We start from the raw sequence: 18977 nt of genomic DNA on the forward strand, positions 1-18977 counted from the left end.
CTGCAGAGGTGTTAAATCTCCCCAGCTCCCAGCATGGCAGGTTAGACAGTCAGGTTGCTCCTCCTGGAGTCTGAGATCCTCCCAGGGTCTGATCCAGTCTTGCTCCGTGTCTGTTCATTCAGTCCAGAGCCATTCCAGCTGTTCAAGACAAGCAGGAGAAAGACTTTGAGACTCAAGCAAGCTGAGACAACAATTCAGAAGGAAGGGGGGAGGGGGGGAGGGGGCTGCCCAAAAAAGAAAAGTAAAAAAAAAAAGAACAAAACAAAAACCGCGTCAATCACCAGTCCCAGAGCTGCTGTCGGGTTTCTGTGAGTCGTTTGCACACATCAAGGTTGTCACCCGAGGTGCACGGCTGGCTGTGCAGAAACACAGGCTCCTGAGTCATCTAGGCAGCTCTCAGAGCAGTTCACCACCCCAAAGCCTTAGCCAGGCAGGAGTCCAAGCCCTGCCCCGTTCATCTGCCACACTCTGAAAAGTTGCAACCAAATCTCAAGAGAGTTCCCAGTAAGAAACACTCATTTTTTTAGTAGAGTCATTTTACTCCTGTTTGGACGAGAGTGTGAAAACTCATAACTAGCCAGGGTGACTCCACAAAGGTTTAGACTTTACAGATTGCCATTTAAACACCAACATACCGCAGAGCATCCTCTTGAGAATCCTTCTCTCTCCTCCAATCCCACTTGAAATCAATTCCTGTTGCTGACAATCCTCCCTTGGATTGCTACTCATCATTTCACCCACTTTCATTTGTTACTCTGGGTAATGGCTTTTGGCTCTGGTGCCTGGAAAGATTTCAGTTCATTTAAGGTATTATGAAGCTTTCTTATCTGCCCTAAAAGTTTTGTCAAAAGTAAAAGTTAGCCACTTCAAAAAAAGGGCAGACTGCCTCGAAAACCTCTCTGAGGTGCTCAGGAAAGGAACGAGAATTTGAATTCTCACACCCATGGTTTTTTACTTCTCACCCTTATCAGCAAAAAGAAATGAGAAAAGATTGAAATCAGGTGATTTATTATTTTATTAAACACCCACAGATTCCTCACTGCTATCACAACAGAGGACCGAAGATAAGAGCATGCCAAAAGGACCCTGGGATAATGTTGATGCCTTCTTTAATTCCCAGCTGGAACTCTTCTCTTTTTAACAAACTACCTCAATTTCTTTGTCCAGAATACTGTCTTCTAAAACCCACATATTTTCAGAACACTGCATACATGTATTTGACACATAAACCTTACCACCTTTCTTCACTGCCAGCTTACTTCTCAGTTTCCAAGCTAAGCTATAAAAGCTGGCTGCAGTAGGTATGCCTTTAAGGTCTAGGGGCAAGTAAGTATTTAAATGTCCAAATAGTACATTCTTGGTTTCCCTAATTAAAATAATGAGCTAGTAGTGGCTGCCTTAATCTTGTGTAATTATATGCCCTTAGGCAATTCTACCAGTTCATGGGTGCAGCTTCAAATGACATCGGTGTCAGGACAGCTGATGAGCTCAGTTTGTTTTTTTTTTGTCCCTTCCTTTTTGTTTGTCTGATCAGCTCCTATCTAAGCTGAATGTCTGAGTGTGAAAACTTTCCCAGGAAGTGTAATGGGGAGTTTTCTGCCCTGTTTTCCACAAAAAAAATAGGCCTGAAATGAGCATACCGAGCATTTTGTGTGTGTGTGTGTATATGTCTGTTAGTTCCTTTTTAATCAAGGTTGTCAATAACTTTTTAACCATTGGCTCACTTCAATCTTATTTGTCTGAGGATGCAACATCATCAAGTTTTACAGAGCTTCATGGAATAGGATGACTTGGATAAAGAGGGAGGAATCTAGGAACACTCCCACTGAGGGAAAGGCTGTGGTGAGAGACCAGCGTTAAGATCCCATCTCACACATTCAAAAATGAAACCAGGCTTCCCAACTGCCATCCCTCTTAAAACTTACTCTTCTTAACTTAATTCTTGATTGACCCAGATGTTTAAAAGGATGGGAAGTGGAAAGTGCTTACTGTGGCTGCTGGCTTTTCAAAAGGCCTATTACATCACACAATGCTCTTGCAAATCTGCAATGGCAGTAACAGCAAGGAGAAGGGTGAAGAGGTGGTCTTCAATAGGAATGTTCAAATCTGCATTCCATTTTAACCAAATGAATTTATTTCAGCCTTTGTGTGCTCTGAGTTCAAATACAATGAAAGGGGCTTTCCAAAAGGAGCCCTGTCAGTAACTGGAATAAGCACCTCCGTTTTGTAACAAACCCACGCTACTGTTCTCTAAATGTTGCCCATATTTCCTAGAAAATAATAGCCTATGTTAACATGAAAGAAAAAAAAAGAAAGCAGAACAAACAGGAGCAAACAAACAACCCCTGTGTCTCTGCTCCTCGATCACAGGACAACGGCTTTCAGGGAAAAAAAGGGGAAAGCCACGATGAGCACGCTATTATTATTTATAATGATACATCTGCCTCTAACATCTGTATCTCCTTTTGGTTTAGGGGTTAAAGGACAAGTTAATGTCCAAAGACAAGTCTGGGTGGCTTTTTCTATTTTAATTCATCTAGTTAATGCTGTGCTTAGCTAACGCTGGGTAACTTTTACACAGGGTATGTGATTTGCGCTCATCCTCTCTGCATGTTGCATGGAGTTGAGGTGGGTGGGAGAGGGTTCTGTAAGTCAGCAATTATGTAAATACCTGGAGCAAAAGAATGCAGAGACCCAGCCAAGCCACGAGGGAAAGAATCTTTTACTACCTGCCCAACACAGCCCTTCAGCACTGTCTGCTCATCGTGCTGTTAACAGCGGCAGCCTAGTAAAAAAATGTAGTAGAATACTACAGAAGCAGCATTGTTCCCCACATGCTCAAGCAAAAGTACTCATGGCATTTTCTGATTTTGAAGTGGCTGATTTTATCTCATATTGCACCTTTAGCTTGTTTCCTTGTGTTGTTTAATATCTATGTTCAGCTAATAAATAGAGCTGTCTCGGTGAGAAAAAAAACCACCAAGAGCGGTGTAATCTCTAAACATCCCTCAAACAGATAAATGAGACCACTGAATTGAAAAGGATACATATTAAAATAACCTTGTCTAAAATCTGTATTTCAGTGTCTGTCACTGTTGCTATTTAGAGCAGTGCAGTACACTGATGATAATCACTGAACTGCTAATTAACTCGACGAAACAACAGCAGACCCTAAAAGTTCACCGAGTCTCAGCAATACCAGAGGTGGTGCTTGCTGGGATGAGTGCTACATGCTGTAGGGGGGACAAATGAAGTTGGAATCCTTAACAACTTAAAAAAAAGAAAAATGAAAGCATTTACTGTAAGAAAACCCAAATAATCTCATGGTTAAAGGAAGGAAAATACGTTGTCACCAAGGATGACCTTCTTGACACGTCTCTTCAGCCATTCATGCATTTGAGCCACTGGAGAGTTCTCTCCCTGGGGATCTTGGACAGTGGCACTATGGTAACAACACACAGGGAGAGCGTTCAGGATTCCAGGGATTTCAGTTATTGGAAGTGAAGCCAAAACACTGAACTTCTCTGGCTACTTTCAGTAGCCCACAGAGGACAGACAGGAGGGAGGGCAACACTGGTGCAATGGGATCTCACTGGGAATCATTACTTAGGGAGCAAGCAGTCAGAGTTTGAAGTAGCTGCAGCTGGAAAAATATCTGAACTTGTCTGACTGTTTAAAAAGGACCAAAATCTCATTTATGCCAAGTATGCCACAGACTGGTAAAATTCCATCCCTCTGTGCCACTCTGGCACTGACACTTATTTTCTGGCACAAACCCTTCTCTCATTCATAGCATCAAATAATTGCCAAGCCATTTAATTATGTCCCATCAATCAAACCATTCTGCAACATACTAAACACATTGCAGGTGCTCTTGATAACGATTTTCAGAGCCTTATTGATTTAGCTTTGTTTCTATCAATACTTATATCATTTACATATTTATCAATATATATACTTTACCTTGGTATATTGGTCCACTGTGATCTACAAGGAAGATGGTACGAAGCTCTTGTTGCATGCTTGTTGAAATGTAGCAATGACTCAAAGCAAGAGTTCCCAGCAGGAAAGAAAATGGTTATAATGAGCTGGGGGTCATAGTAAAATCCCAATAGATAGGGGAAATCCCAGGCCATTTCAGTAACTGTGGTTTCAGTAGATGGACATTCTCACAGGGCTTTTCTGTTCTCTAGTAAAAATAATAGAAAAAGAAATCAGCTTCCTTGCTTTATCTAAAGTTTCAGACATAAGCAAACCAGCCATGTATAAAATAAAAGAAGAGTCTGGTTCTTGTTTGTTTGCAGCTCGGGACTTTTGTTTCAACCAGCTGTGCTCTTGCTGAGCACAGAAAATTTCTTAGCCATTAATGAATAACCAGTGAAAGGATATCCATCCCAGACTGTTCCCAAACAATAATAAAGTTACTTCTTTTGTCTTTTCTAAATGATAGACTATAACATTAAAAGGTACTTGTGTGAAACAGCCAATTTCTCACTGTGGGAAGCTCAGACATGCTGTCAACATAATTGGCTTTGCTAAGTCTGAGCCACAGCAGAGCTATTGGAAGAGTTCTTCCAACAGTGGAGAACCTAGAACATTCTCACTGATATACTGCAGGAGGTTTTCCTTAAGCTGAGACCTATAAATCCCCCACCCCACCCCAAAAGCCCATGGACTCCACTCATGCTCTCTGGTTTCTATCCCACCTGAACACACCCTCTGCTTGAGGGTGCAATTCACACCAGTGCTACACCCCGGCCCTCAGAAGCAGCAAAGTTCTCTTCATACTGTTAGGCTTAAAAAGTAGCATTTTCTGGAAACATAAGCTTGCAGGATTCAATGTTTATATGCAAAGCAAGACCTGAGGGTGTGGCTGTCATTTTATTCAGGTTCTGATTGGATTGATTCAGAACATTGGCTGAGTGAAATAAAACCGTGTCAGAGCGATCCTGTTAATAACGATAGGATGGCTTCATGTGCAATTACATTTCTTCTACAGGTATCATTTATGTAACGTTGTTATGGGTAGCAAAACCTTATAGCTGCTTTTGTTACCTTGACTAATGCTACTACCTCCTATAGAGTGATAAAACAGCTAATGTATCGAAAAAAGACTCTATAAAACACCTTTTTTTTTTTCTGGTGCATAGTAGCTTCAAAACTAAAGTGCATTTTGAGTCAGAATGAAAAATGAGAAGAGCTGACACAAAACAGTGCTCTCAGGAAAGACTTGGCTTCCATGAAAGAAACCAAAATCTTATCACAGAATTACTACGCCCACAGACTGGCTGAGAGAGAGAGAGAAAGAGAGAGAGAGAGAGAGAGAGAGAAAGAGAGAGAGAGAGAGAGAGAGAGAGAACCTTAAAAGAAAGATCACATCATGTCTGTACTTTCAGTAATTACAACTACAGCTTCTGGAAGAATGGTAGATGTACATGTCATTCTCCACAGAGAAAGCTCATTGCTCTTTGCTATTGTTTGAATGGAACTCATATTATGCCATAGCTCCCATACCTTGCTAGGAACTGAGAGGCTCGGAGGTGAATCTCCCATGCTCCAGGCAGGATAGCTGTTTGATCCTTACAGCTGTAAAGAAAGCAGTGGGTAATCAAGGTTGGACAGGCTGAGACATTTTTAAGTTTGTGCCCTTTCTTCACACCTCCCCAGCACTGGTTTAATTTAAAGCACAAGTCTTCTCTGCTGCTCGTTTGCTGGTGTAATCATACTGTAAATCTAAATGATGCACAATAGCACATTCTGGTTTGGGCAGCAGCCAGCTTGCAGTAAATTCACACCTTTATTTCATAGTAATTCTCCCACGTAGCAAGTCTGCATGAAATAGTTAAGTTACAATCAAAGAAGCATGTTGAAGGTTTTGACTGTGCAGTTGCTCTTTACAAGTCCAGCATTGGGGTTGATCTGGCACTTCAAGCACCGGGTTTTGCAGCTGCTGACAAGCCAGTCACACTCGGCAGCGTGAGAGCAGAACATCAGCAAGGCAGGTATTTGCCTCAGTCTGAATTCATAGAATCCCAGAATCCCAAGGGTTGGAAGGGACCTGGAGAGCTCCTGGGGTCCAACCCCCTGCCAAAGCAGCTCCCCAGCTCATATTGCACAGGGCGGCGTCCAGACAGGGCTGGAATCTCTCCAGAGATGGAGACTCCACACCCCCTGGGCAGCCTGTCCCAGGGCTCCCTCACCCTCACTGGGGAAAAGTTCTTCCCCAGGTTGCTGTGGAACTTCCTGTGCTCCAACTTGCAGCCATTGCCCCTTGTCCTGTCCCCACAGACACTGAAAAGGGGCTGCCCATTGCCCCCTGCATCCCATCAAACCTAAATTGAACTCATCAGATCTAGTTTTCACCTACAGTTTTTGGAAGATGTAAAGAGAATCAAACCAGAAAGCTTGATTTCTGATCAGAAAGCACCTGAAATTCAGGCACTCAAGAATTCCAGTCTGTAAACACTTGATGCTAAAGAAAACGTCAGTGCAAGGTACTACAAAGCAAGAGGAGGTTTTGCAGAGCCTGCTGATTATACAGATCTACTGCTGGTTACTTTGTATAGGTGAACACTTTGTATAGGTGTTTTGTAGCCCAGTTCAGATATTTGAGCAAAGTATTTCGCTTCTGGAGCTCACCCAAGTCAATAAACCGCTCCCAAATAAACCAGGTGTTTCAGGATGAAACATTACTCCCTCATTTACTGGAAATTATTTATGACCTTACTGTACTCCCTATCCCTTTTTTTCCCCCCCCTTACTTTGTGAAAAAATCTGCCCTTTTAGAAGATTACTGGAATTATGAGCACTTCACTTCCTCCTAAAAATAATAAATACTGCTCACATTTACAAAAATCCAAACAAAGCCTAGTGAATTCAACAGAATTCTGGATCTCTATTACTGGAAAGGCAAAGAACCTTACTGAGCTCAAAACAAGGAGGAGGTATGCCTGGGCTTTCCTTGGGAACTGCATTTTGTGCAGAGCCTTCATGTCTGCAGTCGTTGCTGCCATTGTAACGTGCTCTGTGTGTACATGCCTGGGAAGTAAAACAAGGAAACTGAAAAAGCACCCAGAGTTCCAACTCTCTAAATTTTAATCCAGAACTCAAAATTAAAAATGTTTGGGGAAGACTGGCCATGTGGTTAAAACACAGGAGTGGGAGTCATTAGTTCCTTGTTCTGGCACAAGACTTTTTGGGTAACTCCTTTCTTGGTACTCTGGTTCTCCTCATCTAAAAGCTGAGTGTGATAAAGCTTATCTATTAAGAGAAGCAAGAAGAGCTTTCCTGTGCTGATACAAACCAAACAGAATTGGGTAATATTAAACATGTTTTGTGAAAGAAACTTACGGGAAGATTTTCAGGAGAGGTTTTTTTTTCAAAGAACATAAAACTTTTCTGCATGACTACAGCTGAGCATCTCAACTCTTGACACTTTAGGTTTCCAAGGGAATACACCAGCTGAAGCAGAAAACCAAGTCCTTGAATTCAGTCTACCCAGGAAACTGATGAAATTGAAGGTTTTTTAACCCTGAAGAGAAGGGGCAGAATGTCTCTTGTGTTATCAGATTGGACACACTCTGAAAACAAATTCTTTTGAGTTGTGAAAACATGAGTTCCAAAGAGATGAAAGCCCCCAAAATCAAAGTTTGCAAATCATTCATAAAGCAAGATCATGCCACATGCAGATGTTTCGCCTGAGGGTTCTGGCCAGTCATTCCTTGATATGCTGACAGCTAAACAGAATGAATAAATCAGCACTACATTCATTCAAGACTCTTGATATTAATTCTTACATACACTGGCAGCAAGAAACACCTGATCCCGAGACACCACCAAAACTTAATTACAATAACCTTAGAGGAAGCAGACAAAACACAGACAGCAGTCTGACACCCTTACTGAGCAGCTCTGTTTTAAAGGCTGAACTCCACTTCCCTGTTGAAACCGATCACAAATGGATTCTTTACTCTATTTATGTTTTTTCAACTAAGCAAAGCTGGATTTCCTAGCTTAGAAATCAGTGTTACATATACAGAGTCAGTAAGGAGAATGAAACCACCAGCTTTACCATCAAAGCAGCAGACAGTCATCCCTCATGCCCAAAGAGGGGGAACAGAGATGGACACAGGCACTGGAGCCACCCACCTTCTCCAGAGGAGCTTGGACTGCCCCACGCTCACTGCAGGACGCAGCCACCCTGCACAGCCTTGTCACTATGCTAAAATTCCTTAAGAACTTCTTCCTGGTGAGGATGACAGAGCCCTGGGACAGGCTGCCCAGGGGGTGTGGAGTCTCCATCTCTGGAGAGATTCCAGCCCTGTCTGGACACTGACCTGTGCGCCTTGTCCCAGGGACTCTGCTTTGGCAAGGGGTTGGACTTGATGGGCTCCAGAGGTCCCTTCCAACCCCTGTGATTCCCTGGTTCTGTGAATTAATGTATCATAGCTAAACTGCTCCTCACAGCACAGGGTTCAAAGACATCTTGTGTAGGTCTGTTACTTATGGTTCCTCCAGGCTGGATGAAACGTCCTTTGCCCATCTTTTGGATTGATATTTTGTCTCCTCTCCAGTAACAACATTTTTTTAAGAATAAGAAATCAATCTGGTTTTCATAAAGCATGACCTTGCTTTCTAGAAATGAGTCCTCTGTTGTTATTCCTTGAATTACTGCTGTTCAAATCAAACTAACTGGAATTTGTACCTCTGACATCTCGAATACGATCAGCAGCTACGCTGCTCAGCACACAGCCCTATGGACCTCAGCAAAGCAATTGTGAGAAACCAGGTGAAAGGTGTACACACATTTCCCTCAGCTGCAGACCACATGAAATTAGAGCAAGCATCTTTCTGGTATCGCTGCTCTGAAGTGAGATTATGATCAGATACTTTACGTGAATCACCAGCTTAGGCCTCCATACATATCCAGGCTGGGTGTTCCAGTTAAAAAAAAATAATAATACAGGCTTACTCAGTTTCAGAGAAAGCCTCTTTATTCCAGAGAAGCAGTGTGGCTAGAAACAACTGGTGTGAGATTAAACTCTGGGTGACGTATTAACAACGTTAACCAAGCTCTGATTGCAAAATCTGTGATACAGTGGAGAGCAAAGACCAAGCTGGCTGGCAGAAAAATCTGTTTCTGTAGATTAGAACCTTTAAAAGAGAGTCTGTTCAAGCTCTACTGGAAAACCTGAGTACACTGGTTGCACTCCCTGTGCAAAAGGATCAGGACAGAAGCTTATTCTGCTACAGAGATGTAACTATAAAGCCAACACGGAACCACTGGGTCATTCTCTAAGTTATTTGGGCAAATTACATCTTCTGCTCTGAAAGAGTAAAAAACAAAACCCAAAGACAACCATTTCCTACCCCAGTTCAGATGAGAGCAAACTAAGGTGCCAATATTTTAACATGGAAATTGAAATCAATCCTCCTCCTCCTGTGCAGGTGAAATGTTTTTTATTAGCAAAAAGGGCACATAGGATGGCTCAGGAAACTAAAAAGGGAATCCTTTGAGACTGAGCATTTGGGACAAGCCCCACCTGAAGCACATGCAGGGGGAAAAGAGCCTTTTCTACAGATTTGCTACCACGGACAAGAGCTGGTATTGTAAGGCTTAGCCTTGTAATGGAGATACAGGAGGAGACAGAGAGGGGAGAAATTAAAAAGGTCCCATAAAAAGGGAACATTTTCCATCTGTTCAGCTTGCAAATAAGGTCAGGACCAAACAGGCCAGAGCCAACATACAAAGAAATAAGTTGAGGTTAACTTGGTTAACTGCAGGTGCAGTGTCACTGACTTCTTTCACCTGCTTCTAGTGGAGGAAGAGTCATAATTACACTTTCAAAACTTTCAAGTACAAAAGACTGAATGTATTCTGAGCTCTCAGGAGATTTTTGTGTTTAAGATTTGTGCTGCCCTCCATTCACCTGATGGAGCTCATGTAAATGGCTTCACCTGACAAAGCCTCAATTCCTCCAGTTAAAAACTGAGGCAGGCTTGCTGTAATGTATTTCAGGAGAAATTAAACCCACATTTCTGACTTCTAATGCTTTGGGTTTGAAAGCAAGGTAGTAAAAACATTGAATTTGCCCTATTTAGTGTAACACTGGGCAGCTAGAGCTTTATACTCACTGGATTATTTTGTTTTAAAATGAGTATTTTCAGTAAGGGAAATAATGTAACCAATTCTGTTCACTTTAGCCTGCATGTGCACAACACAAAGCAGAACTCATCAGTCATGGTTTTCATTTTCCATTCTGTCTTGCATTATCATTTCATAGACTTGCAGTATTTCCTACTCTGTTTAAAAGAGACTATTAATAAATATGACTAAATGATGTATCTAATATATAAATAACAGTGAATGCCGAGAAGTTGGAAATATCATGGGTGTAAATCCAATTCCTTCTGTCCAGTTAGCTCCTAGAAGTCAATTTGAGGCAGGAGGTTCTGTTTCAGGCTGATTCAAGGCAAAATAAAACAAGTTTTATTGGGTTTTGACAAGGAAAGTCTGTAAAGTTCAAACAAATCACTCTATATATTTTGGTTTGATACAACTTAAAAACTCCAAAATGATTTTTGGTTTATCTCCAAAAAAAACTTGGAAAAGCAGAGGCAAGGCCAAGGTGCAAACAGTTTAAGGCACTGTCTGGCTTTTTCAGGAATAAAATCTCATCTCCCTTTAATGTGCTTTTTCACATTCAGAATTACCCTGATGTAACATACCCCACAGCTACAGACATTGTGCTGAAAATTAACTGGGTTTGGGGTTGGTTTTCTTTTTGCTTTAACTAGATTGCTGAGTAACTCAAGTTTAAGGCACTAGCAAATTATGTGTCACGCTTCAAATGTCTGGAAATGAGGATATCTATATGCATTCTGCTGAACCAGACCACTGAGGGACCAACTCCTCACCCCAGCACACAGAGTTAGCATCACACTTCTGGATGACTTAGTTGCAGTGGTAAATGAACTCTGTGGCTACAGCTGTCCTAGCGGTAACAGTCAGTCATCCTGCACCCGTCGCCGTATCCAGCTCCGTGGGAAAGCTCCTGCTGCTGCCCAGAAGTAGCTGCAAAAGGCAAAAATGAAAAGTGAAAACACACGTAGGAGAGTTTGTACATTGGGCTACGCGTGGTGGTTGTGCACGTATGCACACAGCTGGGGAAGCTGGGTGGAAAAGCTACTCAGAGATTTATTTTTATTCAAGTTAAGAGTTGTTTCCACACCCTGCACCCATCCCTCCTCCAAGACAATCAAGTCTGGTTCACAGAGCTGAGGTGCTCGGATTTAAACTTGGAGCTGCTCTGTAGCTTCCAGGTTTGTTTTGCTCCCTCTGCTGAGAAGCACTGCTAAATCTGAAGTGTGCCAAGGGGGTCGGGTTAGGAAGCTGCTCAGTTCTGGGTCCTCCTGACACTCTGGACACTGAGTTCTGGAATCCAGATGAAGAAGGCTATTAATCATAGAATGACAACGTGACTTCTCCCATCCTGATGAAGACTGGAGAACTGAACAGGCTTTTGCCTGACATCCAGTTCCATTTGCCATTTTCTGTCTGTTTACACAGCAGCAGGAGGAACACGTTTCCTTGTGGGGACAAAGAGATCCCCTTCCAGGCATCTTCAGCTGCTCAGCCATCACCCATTATCATACCCTTCAAAGAGAGAGGACTGGGATTCCCATCTATGCAATTCCAGGGCCACTTAAGAGGCTGTTCTTACCAGGTGGGGATGCTGAGGAGGCTTCTCTGCCAGTGAAGCTCGCAGATCCAAACTGCTGAGTGCAGGGTCATGGGAGGAGAGGGCATTTTCCCAGCCTGCCAGGCAATGCTGTGAAAGAGGAGGGAATGCTGCATTGGAGTGCTTTACCCTTTTTAATCTACTGTGGCCTAAACTAGTTCTAAAAACTTCTGCACAGGGAGGTTTTTGCAGGTAATACTAAATTTTGAGCAGTTTCATATGACTAACAGGGAAGAGAAGACATCTGTAATTAAGCAGAACTGGATAGCTGTTCCCTCTTACACCTTTCACTGGCTAATTATTTCTAAGGCCATCTCCTGGTTTGTGAACTCAAACACCTGACCTCTCTGAACTTGTCTCAGCTGACTCATCCAGCACCGGAACCCTCAAGAGCAGCCTTCTTCCTACCTCCTCCCTGGAAATCCCTAGGCCAGGGCTAGCTCTGATGCCTAAAGCTGCCTGCAGCACTGCCTAGTGGCTGGAATACATGACCAGCTCGATGAAAAGACTTGTAAACCCAACCTTCCCACTGTTGATTTTGCCTTGGGCCCTAAACACTGTGAGTACTTCACAGCAGCTTGTCCTTAGACTCCCTAACACCTGTGCAAAGAAGCATGGGCACTCTTAGGTATGGTTCAGCGTGCTGGAAGGTGGATGCCTGAAACAAGTCAGCTGAATCATGCTCCTGATGTATACAGCTCCATACAGAATCACAGAATGACTAGGTTGGAAAAAACCTTTAAGATCAAGTCCAACCGCTCCTGTCCTGTGCTAAACCATATCCTGAAGTACCTCATCTACCCATCTGTTAAAGACTTCCAGGGGTGGTGACTCAGCCCCCACCCTGGGCAGCCTGTTCCAGGCCCTGACAACTCTTTCCAGATGTGGAAACAGATGGCACTTACTCTTTCTCATGTGATGATATGTCATGTACTTTACACTAGCCACAGAAGACATGAACTCAGAAGCACACACCAGTGGCTTTTCTTGCTATCTCAGCAACCCCCACCAGAAATTTTAGTGGAAACTATGCCAAAGGGATGAGTCTCAGATTCTCTTTCCTTCTTGTGCTCCAACAGCATCCAGTCTGGGCTGTGCCATCAGTATAAGCAAGAAGACAGCAACTTACCAAAGGTAATGCCAGAGTGTCTCCTGGTGCAAAGCTCTTCCTGCAATGGGCTCTGTAGTTGTAGGCAGGCTTAAGGGTAGAGCTGGGAATGCTGACCCTGCAACCACACAAGGGAAGCAATTGCCTACACCTTCAGCACAGCAGAGGAAACTTGTGTGCCTTCCCCACTCAGAATCCCAAAGTGAACCAAGCCTAAGGCTTTTGGATCAGGGCATCAGACATTTAACATGTACATTCAGATTCTGGACCAAATTCAGACAAAACATGCATTTCTCCCTGACTCTGAAACTGTTTTTGCTTATGGAAAAGATCCATAGGGAATTTTTAGGCAAGAGCCATCTGTCTTGAGAACAGCAACTTTCCACAGTGCTATTTTAATGCTGTTTTCTCCCACACATGAACAGCTTTTTCCTCCCTATGTTTTTCTTGAGTTCTGTACATTACAAAGCAGTAATTTTTATCTACCTGACATCAGCTGGCTCTTCCAGGGTCTCTGGGGGCTGGTGAGCACGTGGGATCTTACACATGGGGCAGGCAGATTCTGCATCCACAGGGACAGTGAAGAGGCGCTCGTTTAGTTGGTAGCAGTAAACACCTGCCAGAGTCATGAAACACCATGTCTGTCAGAAGGTTCCTCAACCCAGTCAACAAAGCTGCACTCTACCACAGTGCCACTCATGCATTCTATAGAAAGAGCTGCTTTTCTTGAACTATCTCTTACAGTTCCTGTTCCCAAACAAGTTCCTAAAAAGCAAAACCAGAACTACAACCTCCTCCACTTAAAAAAAAAAAAACCACCCAAAAATTAACCAATTACAAGAAACCCTGACAAAATAGGATGACACTGATTGAGAGAGGATCTCTAGAATACTCAAGTATCTTTGGAGAGGGAAGTTGAATCTGGTTTAGAAGCTGCAGCTAAAAATAACACATTGTCATGCACGATGTGGGGCTCTCTCAGAATGACAAGCAAAGGCCGCTCAATCGTTCATTCACAGCAATTAGATTAGGAAGAAATCAGATCTTACACTTATGGGAACTGGTCATCAAATCTGGTTCTTGTTCAGGACCTAAGCAATGCAGAGCCTTGGGCCTAAAGAAACACACAAACAAAGCAGTTAGTGACAGGGGCAAGCCCTCTGAACAGCCCCCACTTTTCCAAGGACACGTTTCATACTGGGAGGGAAAGGCCTACAAAGTCACCCTCCCAATCCCCCACCCCCACCAGCCAATACTTCCCGTTGCCCTGCAGGGATACAACCCTTCCCCACACCACACCACGTACTCCCTGTGCTGCTCATGGACACACGCTTCTCTGTTGGCCTGTCGGAACTCCTGCAGCTCCACAAAGTACTGATCCGATTTTTCTGCTATCAAAGACTCTGTATCTAGAAGCCCTGGAAACACCAAGGAAAGAGAAGAGGTCAGGGACTTGCTGGCCTGGGGAAAGCCCCAAAACAGGCCTCACAAACACCATCACGTGGAGCCAGAGATTCACCACAAGGTTTCGGTCCCTTGTTGCAGTCATTCTTTTTGGTTACTTGGTATCCCCTCTGCCCCCCTCAGCTTTCCCATTTGCTGCCTGCATTCCCACACCACTGTCCCACAGCACTGTCACTTCACCATTCCTGGGAAGCACAGGTCACCTCCAGCCTGGATGGGGAACAGCTGCTAACAAAACTGCAGCTCTTCTGCTGAGACCTGCTATACAGGCTCTGGGCTGGCAGCTCGGTCACAGCTCAAGTGAAAAGGGTCATAAACCAAGTTGTAACTCCTCACAGCACTGCACCATGCAGGGAGCTGTGCTGCACACCCAGGATTCACCTGCAATCCAGTCGTAGCCCAGAAAAGGATGCAGGGACCAGCTGCTCGCAGGCGTGGTGTATTCTTCAGGGTCGGACTGAAAAGCCTCAGGACCAGCTTCCTTCAGGGAAGAAGTAAACACAAACACTTCCAATCCAGCCAGCAGAATGTTCAAAGGGACAGCTTAGGAGGTAACTGGCTTACTTTGAGGCAGGATTCTATCTACGCCCCTACCAGTAATTTGGCAACAGCCCTTTGTCTGCTCAGTTCATAAAAGAGGAGGCAGGGGATTTGCCCAGGGTAAGGCAGCATTTTCCAGGACTTTAAACAAAACACTGCCTTCCCTGCCTCACACACCCCAAAACACCAGGCTACCTGAGGGGACAGAGGATGATCACTTCATGCTTAAGGAAACAAGCGCTGCACAGGCTGCTGTCCCTGAGCACAGGAATCCCATATGCAATGACAGGGAGTCTCACCCTGAAGCACTGCAGCTTCCCAGTCTGGTTCACAGGCAAAGGAAAGCAAGAGCTGGACAAACTGCCAACAGTCCCTGGCTGCTGAGGCTGGGAACAGTTCTGAGCCCAGCTTCCCACTTACATGGTGGGAACAGGACAGGTAACGTTCTCCTGACCCCTTCTCCCTATCCCATATTGACCTAAGAAAATGAGCACAGCACTGGGCTCACCATTTACCTTCAACTCCTCGGCCTGGGATGTCAGCAAGGTAGATTTAAGGTTTACAGGCTCCCTAGTGCCAGCATGCTGCTTGCCAGTCTCTTCACTTTGTATTTTGCTTGGTGATGGGTCCAGATGACCCTCAGGCTGTTTGTTCTCATGGAAATCATGTGGCAGAGCAGACTGGTCTCTGTTCTCTCCATGTCCCAGAAGGAAACCTTCTTTCTCTGGATCTCCTTGAGCATGGCCATCCCTATCCGCTCTACAGGTTTCTCTGACATATGTAATGACTTTGGACAGTGGCATAACATTCTCCTCTTTCCCAGGAAAGCTGGAATCCAAACCTACTGCTTCCTGCACCTTCACTTGCTGTTCCTGTACCCCTCTGTCTTTGCTGCTCTGTTTAAGAGATGAGCAGAGGGCTGCTCTGGCTGCGTAAGCTCTGGGTTCCACAGACGCCGACACCGCAGGGTCAGCTGTAGACTTGGCAGCAGTGACCTCATTTTCCTTCTGCAAGGACAGAGACTCTCATACCACACAGCATCCTTCAGGTTACAAATACTGTTCACGCAACATTTCGCTCAGTAAGAGAAAACCAACCTCTCATCCCAGCCTGCTCACCCTTCCAAACTTCTGCGGGGAAAAAAGCAAAATCCTTGTATTATCCGTTTATTAAGTGTTTGGAGAGGATAAGAAAGGGGTCAGCTGCCAGCTACATACAGCTTCATCCCAACTCGAGGAACCGCTAAGCTGTCAGGCTTTGTGCTTGGAAGCAATAAAAGGCCTGTGTCCCCCACCAAGGCCTGTGTCCCCCACCCAGGCCTGCGTCCCCCACCCAGGCCTGCGTCCCCCACCCAGGCCTGCGTCCCCCACCAAGGCCCGCGCCCCCCACCAAGGCCTGCGTCCCCCACCAAGGCCTGCGTCCCCCACCCAGGCCTGTGTCCCCCACCCAGGCCTGCGGCCCCCACTCAGGCCTGCGGCCCCCACCACGGCCTGCGTCCCCCACCACGGCCTGCGTCCCACGCCACGGCCTGCGGCCCACGCCACGGCCTGCGGCCCACGCCACGCCCTGTGGCCCACACCAAGGCCTGCGTCCCACACCCAGGCCTGAGGCCCACACCCAGGCCTGCGTCCCCCAGCACTTGCTGCTGTCTGGGGTTAAGACACCCACACTTCTTAAGCAGGAACCAATCTCCGAACCCTCTGCAAGGAGAACAAAGCGACTTTTCTAGCAGACTCCACATTCTAGTTGCTCCAGACCCATTTGTTTCCTTTACCACACCACTCCATAGGCAGAGCCACTGCCTACCCTGCAAGGCCCGTTTGCTTCCCACACAGACACAACACACACCCCTCTCTCGGGTGAAGGGCCAGAGCTTTCGGTCGCTGTTCTGTTCTGAAGAGATGCTGGAAGGAGTGGCTTGCTGGGAAGTCTTTTTCTGATCTCTTCTTGCTTCCTTGTGAGCCTTTGCAGAAGGTCCCGGTTGGCCTGACGCAACGTCTGCAGGTGCTCTAACTCCATCCTATGAAAATATATTCCTGTAAAGCCACATGAAGGGTGAACTACAGGAACGGAAGCTTTAAATGAGGAAACAGACTCAGGAGAAACCACTTTCAGAGGATTTTTCCTAAAAAACCACTTACAGTTCTTAGAACACCAGGAGTGCTGATCATCGCTCCCAAGAAATCAACCAGACTCAAAACTCCTTACTCAAGGAACTAGCACCACTGCATACTTAACATAGAATCCTGGAGTCTCCTGAGCTGGAAGGGACCCATAAGGCCCATGGAGTCCCACTCCTGGCTCCACACAGGCCCAGTCCAGTCAGACCATGGGGCTGAGGGCATCATCCAGATGCTTCTTGACCTCAGCTCAGGTCCCCTTCCTTGGGGAGTCTGTGCCAGTGCCTGACCCTCCTCTCAGTATAGAACCTCTTCCTGACACCCAGCCTAAACCTCCCCTGTCACAGCTTCACACTGTTCCCTCCAGTTCTACCCCTGGTCCCCAAAGAGAGGAGAGAGATCAGCGCTGCCCCTTTGCTCCCCTTGTCAGGAAGCCACAGACCCCATGAGGTCTCCCTTCAGCCTCCTCTTCTCCAGGCTGAACAACCCCAGGGCCTCCAGCCTCTCTTCATAAGCCTTCCCCTCCAGACCCTTCCCCATCCTTGCTGCCTCCTCTGGACACTCTCCAGTAGCTTTGTGTCCCTCTTGCCCTGTGGTGCCCAAACCTGCACCCAGTGTCGAGGTGAGGCCGCCCCAGCGCAGGGCAGAGCGGGACGATCCCCTCCCTGGCCCGGCTGGCTGTGCCGTGCTGGATGCACCCCAGGATGGGGTTGGCCCTCCTGGCTGCCTGGGCATATGGCTGGCTCATGGGAAACTCATTGTCGACCAAGACCCCCAGATCCCTCTCAGCTTCTCTCCCCTCAGGTGTACTGTCAAATATTTTGCACCCAAAACTTTCCAGAAGCTGGAAGATGACTGAACAGAGACAAGATCCTCTTACAGAAGAAATAGTGAACGTGAAAAAGTCTCATCAAATAGCTAAATGAGAGACATTTGACTCAGAGGCTGATATTTAGGACAACCTTATGTAATTCTGCTTTATGTCCTTTTTAAGCATCAAAGTTTATACTGTGATGATACCAGGATGCTCACGACTTCAAAATATGAATAACCAATACCAATGTATTTACTGTATTCAAAAAAATATGGAGCCAAAACTGACCTCCACGTCCCCCAAGCAGGAAGACACTAGGACTGGGACTAGGGCTCGAGCCTAGGACTAGGATCCAGGACTAGGGCTCAGACAATTCCAGTCCCACACATTAATCACTAAGGGTTATTACCCTTTTATCACATAAAGGGAGGGGGGAAGAGTAGGTATATAAGTAAATAAAACCCCCTTAATTTAACTGAAGGTTGTCATGCTATTCAACATGCTTATAACATCACCAGCTCCTCTAAACATGGAGAAAGGGGTTTTGGTTTGGTTTGTTTTTAATAAAACAAGCCAAAAGCCTAGACCCAAACTGCCACACTGCTTTTGGCTAGAGTGCTCAACCATGTTCTGAAGAAAACAATGTGCTTTTCTAGGGCTGTTTGAAGGATCCCTGCACCCTTCAAAGCTCTTCTGAGTTGTTTTTGCATCTGCTACCCTGGCAACTGGAGACAAGGAATCAAATGCACACATGCTGTGTAACAGCACTGGGAGGAACAGGGAGCAGTGCTAACAATCAAAAATCTACAACATATATTTTCATTGCAGTAAGTGAGAGGTGTGCTACTGGGCATGAAATAGAAACATCAGTCTTGAGGCACTAAATTTCTCTGAGATCATTTGATTGAAACACAGGTTCTCACAGCATCCACAGTACAAAGCTAACAGCATCCTCTCACTGCTCCCCAGAAAGCAGATACTCTGAATATAACATTAGTCAAGGGACTTTCTGGAAGGGTTTTACCAGATGAGATCCACTTTTAGCAGAATCAACAAGAAGATTAGTCCTTTTGTGCTCAAGCCCAGGGGCCCAAGGTTACGAAACTGCTTTAGACTGAATCCTTTGCAAAAAGGTTAGATCCTGGGAGTTAAAAAAAAAAGGGGGGTTGATTCACAGAATCACAGAACGT

General features: G+C 45.3%; 1 protein-coding gene across 1 annotated transcript; it reads right to left on the reverse strand.

Moving 5' to 3' along the window:
* Window positions 1–10477: 10477 nt before the first annotated feature.
* Window positions 10478–16875, reverse strand: MIIP (migration and invasion inhibitory protein). The gene is made up of 9 exons (XM_084274469.1): window positions 16702–16875; window positions 15369–15860; window positions 14695–14794; window positions 14156–14267; window positions 13899–13963; window positions 13336–13465; window positions 12871–12967; window positions 11724–11831; window positions 10478–11074 (listed from the first exon to the last, which is right to left on the reverse strand). The coding sequence occupies exons 1-9, from the start codon at window positions 16870–16872 to the stop codon at window positions 11012–11014; spliced, it is 1338 nt and encodes a 445-aa protein (XP_084130595.1). The 5' UTR covers window positions 16873–16875; the 3' UTR covers window positions 10478–11011.
* Window positions 16876–18977: the final 2102 nt, after the last annotated feature.

This window comes from Gallinula chloropus (genome assembly GCF_964237585.1).
Source record: "Gallinula chloropus genome assembly, chromosome: 23".
In the NCBI taxonomy this organism is placed as follows: Eukaryota; Metazoa; Chordata; class Aves; order Gruiformes; family Rallidae; genus Gallinula; species Gallinula chloropus.

What these genes read in the sequence shown, in the direction of transcription:
- MIIP (XM_084274469.1), bottom strand. Translation starts at nt 16,872, where the DNA reads ATGGAGTTAGAGCACCTGCAGACGTTGCGTCAGGCCAACCGGGACCTT. An exon ending in CCCAGGCCGAGGAGTTGAAG is followed by an intron (nt 14,795 to 15,368) that starts GTAAATGGTGAG and finishes TCTTCCCTGAAG; the next exon opens with GAAGCTGGTCCTGAGGCTTT. An exon ending in GTCCATGAGCAGCACAGGGA is followed by an intron (nt 13,964 to 14,155) that starts GTACGTGGTGTG and finishes GTGTTTCTTTAG; the next exon opens with GCCCAAGGCTCTGCATTGCT.